Source organism: Oxyura jamaicensis, chromosome 2, assembly GCF_011077185.1.
Source record: "Oxyura jamaicensis isolate SHBP4307 breed ruddy duck chromosome 2, BPBGC_Ojam_1.0, whole genome shotgun sequence".
NCBI classification, from domain to species: Eukaryota; Metazoa; Chordata; class Aves; order Anseriformes; family Anatidae; genus Oxyura; species Oxyura jamaicensis.
The window spans coordinates 117426021-117444679 of NC_048894.1; the positions used below are offsets into that span (position 1 = coordinate 117426021).

General features: G+C 37.1%; 1 protein-coding gene across 2 annotated transcripts in view; it reads right to left on the bottom strand.

Annotated features, from left to right (window-relative positions):
* Positions 1–18659, bottom strand: part of RB1CC1 (RB1 inducible coiled-coil 1) — a 74854-nt gene that overhangs the window by 16294 nt on the left and 39901 nt on the right. For both annotated transcript variants that reach the window (XM_035317100.1, XM_035317099.1), the window contains exons 10-15: positions 15986–16172; positions 15824–15905; positions 14885–14946; positions 13798–13901; positions 11728–11854; positions 1926–3841 (exon numbers count right to left, since the gene is read on the bottom strand). In XM_035317100.1, coding sequence (XP_035172991.1) covers positions 1926–3841; positions 11728–11854; positions 13798–13901; positions 14885–14946; positions 15824–15905; positions 15986–16172 — 2478 coding nt within the window. The remainder of the gene's footprint in view (positions 1–1925; positions 3842–11727; positions 11855–13797; positions 13902–14884; positions 14947–15823; positions 15906–15985; positions 16173–18659) is intronic.

Below are 18659 nucleotides of genomic sequence, written 5' to 3' on the forward strand. Positions count from 1 at the left end.
AATAGAGAAGACAAGGAGAACATTTCACTTATCTAAAAACCATTTAAGCACGCGCCAAATAAAAGTTGTTTTCTACCGTTACAAATTAATGGCTAAACAACAACCAAGTGAGGATAACAAGTCAACTCAAGTTACTGGCATAACTTGGGTTTTAAGTACTTGAGAACCAAACAGCTAGACAGTGACTTTGAAATATTAAGACAGATTCACATAACACATGTGCCCTCTGGAGACGAAACATGCTGTGTCTTTGTTCCTAGAGAAAAAGCCTAACAGCAGATTAAAGCCATAAAGAGCGGCCTTATTTTAACATCACACTTTGAAAATTAAATCACTTGACAGAACTCGTAACAAACTACTAACATGTCTTCAGACTGAAGCATATAACATTTCTTTGAGATATATTGCTCTCCATTTCATCCAGTTTGTATAGTAATGCACACAGCTGTATTCAGTTGTTCAAATTTAAATGTTGGTCTATTTTTTAAATAAGTCTGATGACATAGCTACAGCTTTTTCCTGTTGAGTCATATTTTTAAAACTTCTACATGCATCAATACTAACAAAAGGAAAAGAACATAGCGCTTGATTTATTCGTTTTTCCTCCTCATTTCAGCATATTTCATTAAATTTAGAGAATATTTAAAAACAGAAGTTTTAATATAATTGTATCCCAATCACTGAATCTTAATTCAGGAAGCGCACCCTCATTTTGACCTTTTTTTTTAGTACATGGACACACAAAACAGACAGTGATACAACACTTAATGACAGATATTAGCATATCAAAATCTGGTAATGAGGATGAAGTGGATATTTCAAGTGAAGTGGATGTTTTTATTTCTTTACACCACAGAAGTGAACTGTGTACTGGATTCTCTGCATAAACTCCCCCCATTTTTATTTTTTAAAAACATTACCTTTGTATTTAAAATGTGAATGCCAACTTAAGTTTGTGTTTGCATTCTGTACTGTTCTTTTTATGTATATTCTGCTCATTTTATCACAGTTTTCACATACTCGATATGTCACGATACCTAGAACAAAATGCTTTAACTGGATATTGTACAGACAAGAATTATCTTCGGAGCTCCAAGGCTCTACAGGTAGATTAACGAACTCTAGCATTTCAAACTAGAATATTGTTTCTAAGATATAGTTGCATAGAAAAAGTCTAGTATTTCCATTACACAATATACAAATGTCTACTCTGTTGACAGCCATTATGAATTAGGAGGTCAATTAGAAATAGGAAGTCAGGAGAAGTAACTCTAGGTTTTTATGGCACGGATTTTTTCTTCCCAATTGGAAAAATACTGCAAAAATTAACAATGCAAAACAAGTATGTTAGGATGTCCTTTAAAATGACGTTGCCCAATACTGTTTCATTATAAAGCTCAAATGGAAAGACCCTAGAAAGACCCAAGGCAGCTAAAGTCCAGTTTTCAGTTGACCATGTATTCTCACGCATTTTTTCACGGCAGCATTAGCACTACTATGAGCGTACAATTAACCAGTATAAGAAAGTTACTAGCCTAAAAGGTATCCACCTCAAGCTCATACAGTACTAGTGCCAGAGCAAAGGACAGGACAGGACAGAGGTTGAGACCATCAAACCCTGAATTTCAAGCAACCGTGGAAGTGCTCCTCCCACAAAGCATTATGAGACTGAAATAAAAATCTTAATTGCTGTCTGAAAATCATACTGTATAAAGTATGTTACAATTTTTAGTCTAAATGCAGACACAGGAACATCACTCGCTACCTATAAAACAGAAATAACTTGAAACCTGAATAAAAAACAAGTCAGACAGACACTACTACAAACATATAGAAATTTCACCTACTGCATAATGCATTATGAAAATTCCAGATTAATTACTTTAGAATACTAAGACAACACAGCAACTTAATTCTTACAGTACCTCCGATTTACTTGCATCTCAAGTTGTTGTATTTTTTCCAAAAGCCCTTTTTCAGCAGCTTCTCTCTGTAATTCAAACTCTTTACAAGCAGTTTGCACTGCGTCCTCTTTTTCAGAATTGAGCTTCTGAATGAGCAACTGCCTGTCTTGCTCTTGGTTAGATACTAACAGTTCTTTTTCTTCCTTAAGCTTATGGATAATAGCTTCGTATTTTTCCTGCCGCTCACAGAGTGCCATTTTTTCTGTTTTTTCCTTTTCTAAGGCATTCACTTCCAACTCTAACTTACTTTGTAGTTCTGTTATTTGCTCTGAAAGTCTTTTTTCTGCTTCACAAGTTTTTTGATGAAGAACTGTTACTTTGTTTAGTTCAGTTCTAAGCAAATTTGATTCTTCTTCGTATCTGTCTACTAGTTCAGAAATGCACTGATCTTTCTCAATTGTCATTAGAGTTCTCAGTTCTGACAAGCCCACTTGATATTCATCACTGCTGATTTGTATCTTACTGTTTAATTTATCGATCTCTTTTTTTAAGCTTTCAGTTTCCTTATCAATCTGAGATTTTAAGGTCTCTTTTTGCTGGTTCCTGCTTTCTTCCAAGAGAAGCTTCATTTCATCAGTTTCTGCTTCTTTCAGGGCAAGTTCAACTTCCAATTTGCACCTCAAATCAGACAGATCTGAAACTTTCAGTTTTAACTCTTCTACCTGTTGTTGTTTCTCTTGTACAACTGCTGCATGAGATTCTTGCATTTGTTCAAGTCTATGCTGGTTCTCTTTTTTTAATTTATCTAAACAGTCCTTGTGCTCAGCTAGCACTTTCTCAAATTCCTGTAAATGTCTAGCTTGTAGGTTGTTCTCCAGTTCTTTTAAATGGCTTTGTTCTAAACTCTGCAGTTCTGCCCTCAGGAGCTGTAGTTTTTCATCATTTTCAACATGAAGTTTTTTCAAGTCTTCAAGAACTATCTCACGTGACTGTCTCAGTTCCTTAATTTCACAATTTTGTGTCTCCATTTGGCATTCTAATTCATGTAATTTCTGATCTTTTTCATTCTGAAGGCAAACTACAGCTTCTTTTTCATTTTTCACCATCGCAAATTCATTGTTTTTATTCTGAAGTACTTCCTCAAGGCCTAACAAGTCACCTTTTAACTTTGTAATCTTTTTTTGGCTTTCTTCACCATCCTCCAGTAATTTATTAATTTTAGTTTCATATTCACTTTTCAAAGACTGTAGTTCTTTTTGATGTTTATCTTTTAGTGTTTTTTCAAGTGAAAGTTTTACCTTCTCAATAGTATTTACTATTTCTAATGAAGTGCATTTTAAAGAATTAGAAAAGTCACACTGTTCTCTTTGTACAAGTGTTCTAAAGTGGCAAAGATCTTCTTTTATACCTCTTAAATGTACCTTTGAATCTTGAGCAATAACCCTACACTTCTCCATGCAAACAGTGAGAGATGCATTTTCTACTGGAACGTCCTTTACGCAAGAATGTGTGTCTTGCATGCGTCTACTGTCTATTGCATTGATAACTGAAGAATAAAGAGATTCCACCATCATTTCAGGACTTTGTGGATCACTTATTACATTAGGAGATACTGGATTTTCTTCTATTACAAATTCATTTACAGCTGACATAAAGTCAGATTCTGGACTTTCTGCTAATGAATCCAAGTCTAATGATCCTTGTTTAAGCGCTTGCTCCAGGTTCGGATGGGCAATAGTTTCAAAATCAAACGTATGAGCATCAATGCTGTCTGGTGACAATTCCTCTAATGGAGCTGGGGGACACACAGGAGGACACAGGGGACCCTGAAGACTGAGTGATGGAGGAGTTTTTGAAGAGGTAGCAATTGTGGTTCCTGTTGTACTTTCCATCCTTGGTGTAGTAGCAGATTGTGGCGATGCTTGACTATTGGAGGCCTAGAATTTAAAGAACACAAAAAAGTACTTAAAGAGATTGGCAGAAGCGTTGACAAATATTTTTGATTGATCAATAATTACCAGGAAATACTAAAATGAAGAAGTCAGCCTTATCTGTAACAATCCAAAATAACTAAGACTGCAATTTCACTAAAAATTGCAGAAATTGCAAGTGATACTGTTTTTTAAAAAAAATATTTGAAAAATGCTCAAATACTAAATGTCCACCTATATAAAAGTCCTACATGAATCACATACAATCATGTTTGAAAAGTCTGAAACAACTTTGGATGAAAAAACTGCTCAGAAATAGACACCCTTTGGTTTCCAACAATATGCTGAAATTGTTTTTCCTTAATAATTTAAAGGTATTTCTATTTTATTCTTGCTAATACTGCCATTAAAATTTACTTTAATTCGGATACTATTAATATTAAATTTAAAAGATTTACAAAAACTTTACCAAGGCAAAACGTTGTCTTCTAACGTAAGTATCAAAAACATGCAATGAGAATTGTTCTGCTTCTGAGATCACTAAGTGCAAGTGTAAAAGACTACTAATACAATAAAGTGCTCATTCTTATTAAATTCTTCTCAGAAGTCAGGACACTGCAGCTGGAGCGGTTTTATTTCCCCATGTTGCTTCCAACACCAATTTTTGTCATTTTGCCTAGAGACACCGGATAGCACTAAACCTGATTCTGTAACTCCAAACAACTCAGTCTTCAACTGAAAGGCTAAGGATTAGAATACCTCTCCACAATCACCCCTGAGTAACAGCAGTTTGTAACCCAGCAGAAACATTATGCAAGCTTCTTCACCTTTGTGGAATTATTTCCAGAAATCGCTGATCACATTGCTTTTGATATTTAAAAGGCTAAAAGTTACCTCACAACAATTTTCCAATTAATCATGATAACATGTTTAAATCTCATCACTATTACCTCTTGTTCAGAATTATAAAGCAAGAGTTCAAATTCTGCAAACGCTACTGTGAAGTATAAGTTCATGTACAGTGTTTGAAAACAAATCTTAAGCAATTTCAAAGACAGGTGTTACAGAAAATTTCAGAAGTGTAAATGCTTTTCTATACTGCCATGGAAGATATATTTTAAGTGAATTCAGTTGCAGGACATCTTTCAGAATGACGCTCAATTCCAAAAAGCCAACAACCTCCTCCAGCTAGTGATCCTGTGCATGTCTCTTTTCCAAAATATACCTGCTGTCTCCATGCATTTAGTGTGTCTAGTCATCTCCACTGTATTAATTTTTACTGAATAAACTTTTGTTATCTGTTTAACTCAACTACTTAAATGACATGAATTAGTAGAGCAGGGCAATAAACGGTCAGCAACGGAACCCCAAAAGCAGACAAAAATGGCAGACACCAGACTGCTGTTGCATAAATACCTTTTGTGTTTTTTTTTTGTTTGTTTGTTTTCTCAATCTTTTTACAATAGCTGCTACCCAAAAAGGGACCTTATCCTTCTCTGTATGAGGTACATGTTTTCTTCATGGAGATGTAGCATGACTAATATGAGTAAGAAAAGAATACTAAACTGAGATTTAGGAATAACTTATTTCCAGTTGTGACACTCACCTAAACAGCAGAGTTGCATATATACCTTACCTCCATTAGCCTTTTCATTTCTATTAAAGTAAATGATACAATGATTTTTAAATTTGATGATCAAAACCCACTGCAAAAAGCTTTATATTATTCATTCAAAATACTGTCTTTAGCCATCAAAAATGAATACAGGACACAAGAGACAGAAAACTTAAATGGAACCATTCCTTTTTTAAAAATACTATCAGTCCAGATTTCAACATGTTTACCTTGTGATTAATTTCAGCCTGATGTTTATCTAATAAAACTGAGAAAAAGAAATGATGAAAGATACTCCATATGTTGATAAATGCCTGGACTCAAACCACATGCTTTAACCGACAAGCATTTAATATTGATAAACCAGAGCTTTAACAGTAATAAAAGCTAGCACCACAGATGTTAAGCAAGCACATAAAAAATGACTTAGAAGACTGAATATTAGAAAGTCCTACAGAAAGCCACATGCAAAGGAAAGATGGTATCAACTTTTGGCACTCCTGGAGGATCATACTAGAAGGCATAGCATAAGAATACAGCATGAAAAAGAGGAAAATAAACCACAACTTTTCATTGCGTAGAGAAATACTCGGAAGTGAACTAGATTTTCTTTTAATACAGTTCTGAGGGAAACCGAAACAAGGCCATAACAAATTTGATGTCTTTGCAGTGGCTGCTGTGAACTAGGGTGGGACTCTAGTTGAATTACTAGATTATTTCCTAGTGAAGAGTAAAGCCTCACATTTTGAGGAACTGAAACTAAATGGAAGACTTTGTTTACTGCTGCTTATTTACCTGACAACGTGATGTCTGCTATGTAGTCCATTTACAAAGTATACGTGGTAATGCATGCGTATGTCATATGCTGTAATTTCTGTGGCAACAAAGAAAACAGTCCAGAGCAAACAAGGAAAACGAGAAATCGGAAGTAATTTTAATGCGCTGAGGCACATGCCTTGTTCTAGTTATATCGGCAGATAAAATCATAGGCAAGGAATTGTGCAACTCTTTGAAGGATTACAAACAGGAATGGATTTTGAACTCAACTAGAACAAACGATAGATATATAATCTCATTTGAAAAGCCTTCTCTTACATTAGGACCTTTTAACACCACAGGATTGCACATGTTAATTACCTGCTAACCATGGAGAAGACACCTTAATCCTCTTACTCACTCCTATGGGCACTTTAACTTTCTCCTAGGTATCTTTAACCCAATCACTGATTAGATTAAACTTTTTATTATAGAAATGAAAGGACACACCAATCTGTGTGAGACCATTAAATGAAACAGAAAAAGCAGTAAGCATTGCAAAGAAAAACACATTTCAAAATAGCAACAAATTAAACAAACAGCATTGTTCTTTAAATACTTTGATGTAATACTAAAAAAAAAGAAACCTCAGATAAAGATGCATACTATCCATGTCATCAAAGCTGGATTGATGAGAATTAACAGGACACTTAGAATATATATTACTAGCATCCTCAATTAGTTACTGGATTCCCTCAGACTTGCTCTTTGTTCACTTGGCTGCAGACACAGATTTCCTCTCCTGCCTAAAACAGGTATCAAAAGACGATCCTCCTGCGTCAGCCACAGAAGCCAAACTCCTGCCTGACCCAGAAAGTGCTGAACTGCTGCACTATCAATAAGCCTGGAAAACTATCACAGTCCAACTCTATCACAGTCCAACTTGAAGAACCAGGCTTCTGCTGCCACCCATGTGGAAACAGAGGCTGAGGTCAAGTGGGCCTCTCTGGGCAAATATACTACAAGGGCTACATAAGCAACATTCAGTCTGCACAATCATCAACAACCTGGAAAGATCTCTCACAGTTCACAAACCATGAAAAATAGTAATTTTCAGGATTATTATTAAATATATATTTATCCTGCAAGTTATATCATGTAAATGCACAGAATGACAGAATGGGCAGGATTGGAAGGGACCTCTGACGATCATCTAGTCCAACTTCCCTGCCAAGCAGGATCACCTACAGCACATTGTGCAGGATGGCATCCAGGTGGGTTTTGAATATCTCCAGAGAAGGAGACTCCACAACCTCTCTGGGCAACCTGTCCCAGTGCTCTGTCACCCTCACAGTAAAGAAGTGCCCTCTCATACTCAGCTGAAACTTCCTGTGCTTCAGTCTGTGCCCATTGCCTCTTGTCCTGTCAGTGGGCACAACTGAAAAGAGACCGGTTCCATCCTCTCAACACCCTCCCCTTGGATATTTATATACAGTAAGGAGGTCTCCCCTCAGTCTTCTCTTCCCCAGGCTAAACAGGCCCAGTTCTCTCGGCCTGTCCTCATACAACAGGTGCTCCAGTCCTCTAATCATCTTAGCAGCCCTCCTCTGAACTCATTCCAATAGTTCTATGTCCCTCTTGCACTGGGGAGCCCAGAACTGGACACAATGCTCCAGATGTGGCCTCACCAGGGCTGAGTATAGGGGCAGGATCACCTCCCATGACCTACTGCCAACACTCTTCAAAATGCACCCCAAGATACCACTGGCCTTCTTGGACACAAGGGCACACTGCTGGCTCATGGTTAGAAATTCCTAGCAATAGTGAGGATAAGAGGACACTTTCCTATTATCTCAATTTTAAACAAAAACAAAAGAGCATATGCAAAGAGGGATGCAGATCTGTTAGAGCAGGTCCAGAGGAGGGCCATGAGGATGATCAGAGGGCTGAAGCACCGCTGAAGAAAGGCTGAGAGAGCTGGGGATGTTCAGCCTACAGAAGAGAAGGCTCCGGGGTGACCTCACTGAGACCTCTCACTACTTAAAGGGGGGTTTCAGTACTTAAAGGCGATTTATAAAAAAAGATGGAGAACAACCTTTTGCTCAGGCAAATAATGATTGGACAAAGGGAAATGGTTTTAAACTAAAAGAGGGGAGATTTAGATTAGAGGTTAGGAAGAAATTCTTCATTCAGAGGGTGGTGAGGCACTTAAAACAGGTTGCCAAGAGAATCTGTGGATGCCCCATCTCTGGAGATGTTCAAGACTGGGTTGGATGGGGCCCAGGGCAACCTGATCTAGTGGGTAGTATCCCTGCCCACGGCAGGTGGGTTGGAACTACATTATCTTTAAGGTCCTTGCCAATGCAAGCCTTTCTTTGGTTGTATGTTCTATGATTTGAAACAAAACAAACAAAAAATACTTCTAGATCATTTGCAAAGCAAAGTGACACAGAGAAAGGGCCCAATCTTCTATCAGGTGGTAACAAGAACACTGACCAAGAAAAGTCTCTTCAACTGACCTATTTGCTTCAGTTAAAAAGATGTTCAAGTGAATCATTGAAATGACATAGAGATGGGCATTTTCAAGATGACATCATGAGTTGCCCAACTCTGACTGTGTAATTTAATTTACTTAAAGAGAATTATCCAAATCTGTCTAGGCATTTCATGTTTTTGAGTCAGCCAAGAATCCAAACTGATCAAAAAACAGCAAAAAAAATGTGGATAGAACAGATTCTCCTGATTTGGCAAGCATTTTTGTAAAGCCTGATACAGGTACAAATTTCTCAGATAAACAATTCTGAACCAATATTTAGGTGGACTTTCAGAGCAATAGAAACCATCCCTTCTATGACCAAGTAGCCAACCTGGTGAACGAGGGAAAGCCTGTTGACATAGTCTACCTGGACTTCAGCAAGGCCTTTAACATGGTCTCCCACAGTATTCTCCTGGAGAAGCTGGCAGCCCATGGCATGGACAGGTGCATGCATTGCTCGGTTAGGAACTGGCTGGATGGCCAGGCCCAGAGAGTGGTGATGAATGGAGTGAAATCCAGCTGGCAACCGCTCACCAGTGGTACTCCCCAGGGGTTGGTGTTTGGGCCCATCCTCTTTAATATCTTCATTGATGACTTGGATGAGGGAATTGAGGGCACCCTCAGTAAGTCTGCAGATGACACCAAGTTGGGGGGAAGTCTCGAGCTGCCAGAGGGGGTAGGAAGGCCCTGCAGAGGAACCTGGACAGGTTGGGTCGATGGGCAGAGGCCAATGGGATGAAGTTCAAAACAGCCAAGTGTCGGGTCCTGCACTTTGACCACAACAACCCCATGCAGCGCTACAGCTTGAGGCAGAGTGGCTTGAAAGCTCTGCAGAGGAAAAGGAACTGGGGGTACTGATTGATGCTCGCCTGAACACGAGCACCTTGTCCCCAGTGGACAAGAAGACCAATGGCATCCTGGCTTGTATCAGGAGTAGCATAGCCTGCAGGCCCAGGGAGGTGATCATCCCCTTGTACTCTGCTCTGGCGAGGCCACACCTCGAGTACTGTGTTCAGTTTTGGGCCCCTCAGTACAAGAAGGACATCAAGGCCCTGGAACATGTCCAAAGAAGGGCTATGATGCTGGTGAAGGGCCTGGAACACAAGTCCTATGAAGAGCAGCTGAGGGAATTGGGGTTGTTTAGTCTGGAGAAGAGGAGGCTCAGGGGAGACCTGATTGCTCTCTACAGATACCTGAAAGGAAGTTATGGGGAGCTGGGTGTCGGCCTCTTCTCACAGGTAACTAGTGATAGGACTAGAGAGAATGACCTCAAGTTGTACCAGGGAAGGTTCAGATTGGAAATTAGGAGACATTTCTTCTCAGAAGGAGCAGGAAGGCATTGGAACGGGTTGCCCAGTGAGGTGGTAGAGTCACCATACCCGGGGGTGTTTAAGGAAAGGTTGTACATGGTGCTTAGGGACATGGTTTAGCGGGCAATATTGGTGGTAGGGGGACAGTTGGATCAGATATCTTAGAGGTCTTTTCCAACCTTAACAATTCTATGATTTTATGATCAAGACTGAACAAGGCACCTTTCCTGTTTCTTGTTCTACTATTACGTACATTTTGGATTAAAAGTTATTATTTTGATTGATTTCACACTATCCTGACACTGCAAGCTTCAGTGATATTAAGAATTCCCTAGAACCCCTGTCACTGACATACTGAAATTTATCTCGTAAGAAACCTTGTGGGTGGACTTCTACATACCATAGCATGACATGGTAGAGAGTATACTCAGAAAAATCCCAGACTTCACAGAAGTTACACTACTCCTAGCCATTCCATTGTCTAATACAGCAATCAGGTCCTAACTCTCTTATTATCAGTGGCTGTTCATAAAGACAGCAACCTTCATAAAGAAAAAAGAGCTAAGTTGACAAATAGTACACCATTTTTGTATTTCAGAACAAAGAACAGCCCAGATCTCGTATTTCATACAAATCAAAGACTTCCAGTAAATATCTTGCTCAAGTTTCAAAAGAATAAAGAGATAGAAGACTTCATGCATATAGCTTAAAAGCAGGAATTTTCTAATTCAAAATTGAACATGCACATGAACTTGAGGATAAAATAGTAACAACCTATTTGAAGAGTATACCTCAAATTTCAGTGGGACTTGGACAGGCTCAGTACAAAAGACAGTTCCAAAAATTGCTTCTAGCCAGCATCGAAATGTATGTGAACACTTATACTGTAGATAGCATGGAGCCCTGCAAAAATTCTATACTACAACTACTAGAGAAGCCCAGTCTGAAGCAGTCAACTTCAAGCAAAAGTTCAAACATCGCTTAAAGTTGACAAGTTACAGTCACAAGCTAAGACTCCATTTGGCATACTATGAAAGAGGCAGAATGTGTAGAATCAAAACTGATTGACAGGAATAGAGTTTCTAGGGCAAAGTATCTGCTTAACAGTAGAGTGAAATGAGGAAGAAATTTTTCCCATCTATTTCTTCTATACTCAAAGAACTGCACATATTACTTCCCTTCCCTAAGAAACAGGGCTGCAACAAAAGGAGTAGATGACACACCAATATGCAGATTAATGGGGACAATCAAAGTCCTGAATTCTCCCTTACCTGTTTGTGCCAGGAAGACTTAAAAAAAAAAAAATCAATGCAAGTATCTAGAAGAGGAACAAACTAAAATACAAGCTAAAGCAACATAGGCAAAATATACACATTACACACACAGAAGCTCACAAAGGCAGAAAAATATTCAGAATAATTCTACTGGACTCTAATTTATTTTCCTAATTGTAAAATTCTGTAAAATATAAACATCTGATAAATGTTTAATATCTTTAGACTGCTTTCTAAATAGGCTCATCTTACTCATCAGAAAGGAAACAATTACTATGCAGTTGTGAGACAACGTAATCTTCATGTCTGGAACATGAAAGTTTCTTTCAGTTAAAACAATATTATGAAGATACACAACTCATTTTCAATATTCTATTTTCTTTGTTAAAAAAAGCACATACCTTTTGTTCATTCAGCAGGTCTGTAATGGTTTGTGACATTTCATCCAAACTCTGTGCTGCTTTTACCAGGTTATGTAGAGCACGTACATGCTGGTGAAGAGGTTCAAAGTCACAAAGTATAGGAACCCTTAAAAACAGTACAAGATTAACTTTTTTCCCCTTATTGTTACATCTAATATTCAAATATATTAAAGTGTTATATAGATATTCCAGTAAGACTAAGCTTCCCTCTGCATAACGTTTATATTTTCTTTGTTTCATCTATTTTACATGGAAAATCCACAAAGACACCTGGTATTTGTGCTTTAAAATAAGAACTCAAGAGCTCTTAAGGACTAAATAATAATAATAAACACAGTAATGGGGAAGTAATATATCAGAGTCTTTCCTTCTGAGGAAAAGATTTACCACTAGTACCTAGAATTACAACAACACTATTAGAAGAGAATTGATGGTGATTAGATTTGTTATTGAAGCACTTAGGACTCGGTTATTCTCTTGGATTCTCTCCAATCCAGCTCTTCCTTTGAAGCAACAATTAATTCTCAATTATTCTTTCTCAATGATAGGTAGCCTAAATTAAAAGGCTGAATAATGTGTTGTGATCATATTGCAAGTTTTGCACTGTAAGATTTCAACTGCAAATTTCCTAAACCTCCAGAAAAGTAATATTTATTCCATTTTTCTTGAGAGCCTGTACTTCCAGAATATTTGTCTGGAATTACTCCACTGAATTCATGAAGCTGAAGTTAATTTAGACTAGCATAATAAAAGCAGATTATATTTCACTGTATTTTGCATTCTCTAATCAAAATATTATATACTAGAAGCATCATTTTAATTATGCTGCTCAGGGTGATGATAGGTGAGGATTCCATGCTAGGTTTCAGCTTGCTAGTTTGCTGATTGTTTTCTTTTTAGATGTTAAATGAAAATACCAGACAAAGCACTGCTCTAAAGTTTGTTCTGAAGCTCAGAGTGTACCAAGGTGTGGGGCAACTCAGCTCACTCAAGTTACAAGTCCTCCACTGTCATCAACATTGCCACCAAACGTAAACACAAAACAGAATGAACATGACATAATTCCACCTCTATTGCCATCAAGTGGAAAGCTCTATCATTACATCAGTAACCCGCAACAGTTTAGTTACTGATGATTTCCCGACAACAGAAAAACAAAATTCTTACTGAACTCAGTCTGAATTTCCTACGAAGGTTGTAAAATTCACAGCAAATATCAGCAATACATATTTTGATAGTTTGCATTTTATCTCCACAGTGACTGAGAAGCAAACGTAACAGTGTAACAAGAGGAAATTAGAATGGTTTATCAGTTGCATTGCGATCTATGGCAAATTCACTCTCAAGCAGACTAAGCTCACTATACTTATTGTTAATGTCAGTAGCCATAGCACCAGGAGGATTTCCAGGACTTCTGAATTATAAAGAATGCCAGTACAACATAAAGGTGAAAAATACAGTCAATTCAGCTCCTGCTCTGTGGACCAGTAACAGGTTACAGGTTGGTACTGTTGATGAACCTGACAAATGACAGTGGAGCAACTCCTTTTTACATTATCAATCCTTTGTGGGGTTGTGGCCTTAGAGCTAGAAAATCTTTAAGTACAACGACGTTTGTTAGAACGAAGAATGACAAATACCTGTAGCATCTGACTACAGTGATACAGATAGACCTTTTCTTAGACAGGACCTTACAGAGGACTTGCTCCTGCCTATTTTGTGCTTGCCCAATTTTTACAGGTTTAAGACATATGAATTGAAAGCTCACTAAACACTGGAGTAATGTCCAACATCCTTTACATCTCCATACAGAATAATACATAGGGCATAAATATGTACAGGTCACCTGAGCTTGTGTATAAGCATATAAGTAACATATATGGAAATCAGCAAGTAACGTAAGTCAGTCAGTAAAAGACCATTGCTTAAGAATTATCAGTTTAACAAAAATATCCTTTTCTGTTCCTTATGCAAAATAAATTGGAGATGGAAGCAGGACAGAAAGGGAAGCAACCTCCATATTGCACGAAGTCTAAAAAGGCGATTTACCTGAGTAATGGCTGTACTTCTGAAGGACAAAATGACTGCAAAAACTGCAAGTCACTTAATGAGATATCTGGAAGCTCACTGTCAAATCTGCGAGGTTTTCGTGTCTGTATTAAGAAGAAATTAATTTATATTTTGTTATAAAGGTGATATCAAGATGACTAAGGAACCATTCAAAAAAGGAGCCTAATTCATAATGGAGAAGTTTAACAAACTGATTTCTCAAAAGAATTCATTATCTTTTTAAGGAAACTGTGTCCAGCTACACCCTCACCCATACAACCCTAAAAAGTTAATTTACATTTACAGTCATTATCCATAGTGCCTCTGGCATCAGTACTTCCTCCCTATTACCAAGCTTTGTAAACACTGATTTAAGTAGTTAAGGGGTAAGAAATGGCACTGAAACTTTACTTATTGTGCTGCTAAACAGATATTTAAGTACCAATCCAGTTCAGTATTTTAAATACTAGAAAAGTAACATTTTTATTTCTTCCCAGCATCTTTTCAAAAAAAATGCTGCCAAAGAGAAGTTGAAAAGGGTAAACAAGGCAAAATAAGATGGCAACATTAGAATCACAGAGATAGATCTTACTCGAATTAACCAGTCTGTGTGAAATTAAATTTAATAAACAATGCTCGATTATAGTTACACTTTTTCACTATCATTTTATTAACCAATGAAGAGATGAAAATTCTGCTCCACTCATCTAGTAATTACAGGAAAACACGAAAACCTTTACTTGCTTTTGCAGCATGATTAATTTTATGGCTGTATTATTCAAAATATTGGATTAGATAGGCAAATTATCCCTCCTGGCCTCTGCTTTCCGATCAACAGATTTTTTTTTATTCAATTCCAGAGGCTCCTTGTTAAGAAGGAGTATCAAACTGACATTTCCTCTCCCACCGCAACGCAAGTTAGGAACCAGTGTTAATACAGGTCACTTTAAATAGCAAAAAAATACTAGTTTCTAGCTGTTTCTTTTCTGTCAGCAATGTGACAGGCATACAGCATGAACTAAGCCTAGTTTAATTTACAGAAGTACTGTTTACAAACATGAAGGAAACAAAGATGCTGAGTACATACACAAAATGATGGAGGCCAGGAATCAAGTCCTCTGAACAAGCGATTCCTTAGAAAAGACTTCCCTGGGCAAATAAAAAAAGTGGTTATTTAAAAGGAATAAATACAACATACAAACAATGTCTCAGGAGAAACACTTGAACAACCAAATTTGAAGGTATTACCAACTATGCTATTTCTTAATAAAAAGTGGAACTTTTTGCATGGAATTTCATGGAAAACCCACCACGAAAAATACAACTTCGCACTCCATTTGCGATTGTTCCCTTAGTGCTTACCTCTTAAAATCCTCAAATCATTTTTCAAATTTTCTTCTTTGTAATCTTGGAAATCTCCTTTCCAAAATTTTGCTAACCTTTTACTCAATTTTCTTATTTTAGCAGTTCATTTAGAACATAGAATGCAGATTTCGTAGAAAAATCCAGTTTCTGTTTTTTTTTTATTTTTATTTTTTACTCAAACTTCATACTTTTTTTTTTTTTAAACCTCTGGTCAAGTGTTATACAATTGCAACTTTAGTTTTTGTCTTTCCTGAAGAACTACAGATGAAGCTGTACCAATACTCAAATATTCAGTAATGGTTTCACAAGTGTTATTTAATGGAATAGTAAAGCTTGTAGCAAGTTCAAAAGCATGTTCAAGAAGAAACTCCATTCAAGTGTAGTAATTAGGATTTTTGTCTTTCAGAAGCATTAAACTAACTAGAACTTTCACAGTATTTTGGATAAACTATATGGAATAGTTTGTTAAATCATAACATGACTTAATAGCAAAATTTGTTCATAATAGGACCTCCTGGCACAGCGTATGTTCCCTATTTAAGCAACAAAAAACAACATGCAGGTATTTAAATTGCAACATAATGAAAATATTTTATCTACTTTTAAAGACAAAAGTCATACTAAACCATAGCTCTGATTTCACAGAAGAGGAAGTACTTACTGAACAGTTTACCAAAAGATTCTCTTTTTGCTCTTTCAGCTTCATATAGGTGTTTCCCATCTTTTATTAAAGCACCCGCCCACTACAGAAAAGAAAATGCATAGTTAGTAGTTAATTTATACATTGACAAACTGTCAAGACCAAACCTTTGTATTTACTTACCTCCCTGTAGTGTTTTATGAACATTTTTCTCCTTACAACCTCAACGACAGCTAGACAGTACATTTGAGGAACAGTGCTGAGAGCCTCTACAACTTTGACTCTTTCTAGAAGCTCTGTTACAAGACGAAGCAAAGCTTGCAGTTTCTCTCCATCTTGGTCAGCATGAAGCATTACAAAACAACACCACCTACAAAAGCAGGTTACACTTTAGAAGACAGCAACTTAGTCATCTCTTCTGCATTTTAATTTATCCCAAATTAGCAACATCTCTGGATCAACTGAACAGTATTATTTTACACAGGTCAACAACAGGCTATCTGGAAGTACCAAGTAATTCAGAATTCAGTAGTTGTCCTTTCTATTAACTTCTCAGAGTAAAAAATCCACATAAACATTCAAATTAACACTCACCAACATTTAAGTTAAGGTATTGTTTTTGTTAATACTCTTAGCATACATTACCTTAAAATAATGTAATTTTCTCTAGAAGAATTTACAAACAAGTTGGCACATCCAGAGCAAAGATAACACTAGTCTTTGTTTATAAATCTTAAAAATATGGAAAAGAATTAGCCAGAAATATCAGGGGTGGGGATACTGTCAAAGAGAAGATCTAAAAGACTGCCTAGGAAGTTCACATCCTCTACTCATTCACTACAAATAATGGCCCTGCTACCATACAGATTTTCATTTTATGTAACCACACATCCAATTACCTTATTGAAAATATACACGTGTTCTTTGGTCAATATAGTAATTTAAAACACAGACACCAAAATAATTAAATCACAGCTTAACTATGGAAAAGGTGATGAACTGCTGTTTGAGTGGAAACATTACAGCAACTTTTCCAAACAAGTCATAACATGGGGCAGCTACACCCCCGCAGTAACAAAAAAACATTTTTGTTGACATAAGTGAAGTAAAAGTGACAAATACAATGAAGTCAACATTAAACTACTAGGAACATATACTAACAGAGAAGACAAACATACACTTTTAACTTTCTCACAGAGTAGCAACAAACAAACAGAGCATTCAAGCACAAAAAGTAAGGACTTTTTCCACAAGAGTTGCACTGCTGAACTTAAAGTAAAAGCCAGCAAGAGTTTGAGGATTCAAAAGAATTAACCAGCAGTTAAACCCAGAAAAACTACTACATGTAAATATTCTTAGAGGAAAACATGTATTTTCCTCATTCCTGTTACAGTCATTTGCTACTAGCTGCTGCTGAAGAATCTGACCATCTTTGGTTTGACACAGAAAAGTTGTTGTTTTTTTTTTTTTAAAAAAAAAAAAAGTCTATGCTTTATTCTTCTTAAGATCTATCCTCCTTGCATTCATTCTCTGTGCCTCACTTTCTCCTTCCAAAGGGATGCAATTCTTTCCCTCTAGTAACTTGTGAATTAGGTGCATAGCTATATCTGTACTTCAGCATATAGGAAATCAAAGTGATGTTTATGGTAAGCTAACTTCTACATACTAACCCTTGCTGCTTGTGAAAAATGGTGAAAAAACACAAAAAAACACCTTTTCAAAAGGGTAAGAGTAGGTGCACGGGCACTGAAGAGAGACAAATTCCTGTTCTGATTTCCCTAGCAATAATTCATCTTACAAACAGAATCTGTCATTACTGCACTGCTGATTCTGCTTTACTTTTTCCTTCATCCTTAAACTACATTTTTTCATACAAACTGTAACCTTGTCAAGTAGAAAAAAATCTCATTGACAGATAACCAATCCAGTATGCAAGTTTAACAGCATCAGTGTTCATAGAACCACAAAACATACCAGGTTAGAAGGGACCCACAAGGATCATCAGGTTCCAGCTGATTTTTAGACCATGTGTCTGAGAGCATTGTCCAAACGCTTCTCGGACAAGAACAGGCTCAGTGCTGTGACCACTGCCCCGGGGAGCCATGTCCCAGTGCCCGACCTCTGGGTGCAGAACCTTTCCTTAACACCCAGCCTGACCCTCCCCTGTCCCCTCGGGTCCTGTCGCTGTCCCCAGAGAGCAGAGCTCAGCGCCTGCCCCTCTGCTCCCCTCGTGAGGGAGCTGCAGGCCGCCATGAGGCCTCCCCTAAGCCTGCTCTGCTCTGGGCTGAACAAACCAAGGGACCTCAACCACTCCTCATACATCTTGCCCTCCACACCCTTCACAAATGTTGCCTAATTATTAGCAGCCAGTATAAACATAATCCTTTCTGAAGAAATTATATGTCTGTACATTTTCCCTATGTATCTGACATAACATTAAATAAAGCTTAAGGATTAGGTTTAATAGTAGAAGGAACGCTTTTTCCATTTAGCAATATAGATTATTTACTGCCTTTTATGGCATATGGCAATGATGCTTACATGAAAAAATGACTTTTCCACTGTCAGTAGATGTAATTATTTTTCATTAACTGCAAGTAAATAAACTAATGTCATGGTTTCTTGCTTTGATATGATCACAAGCTACTGGAGAGTGTTTTACTTATATTTACTACACTCTTTTGAAAACATCAATATAACTGCCAGATTTTAAATAAGATATTGATGGCTTTCAAGGTTGATGACAGGAAAGGGGATTGTAGGTTCAAGAATATTGTTTTATTGATATGAAGATCATTAAGAGATTTTTCTTAGAGTTTAAGTAATATTTTGTTTCATACTTACAGATTACTTGTTA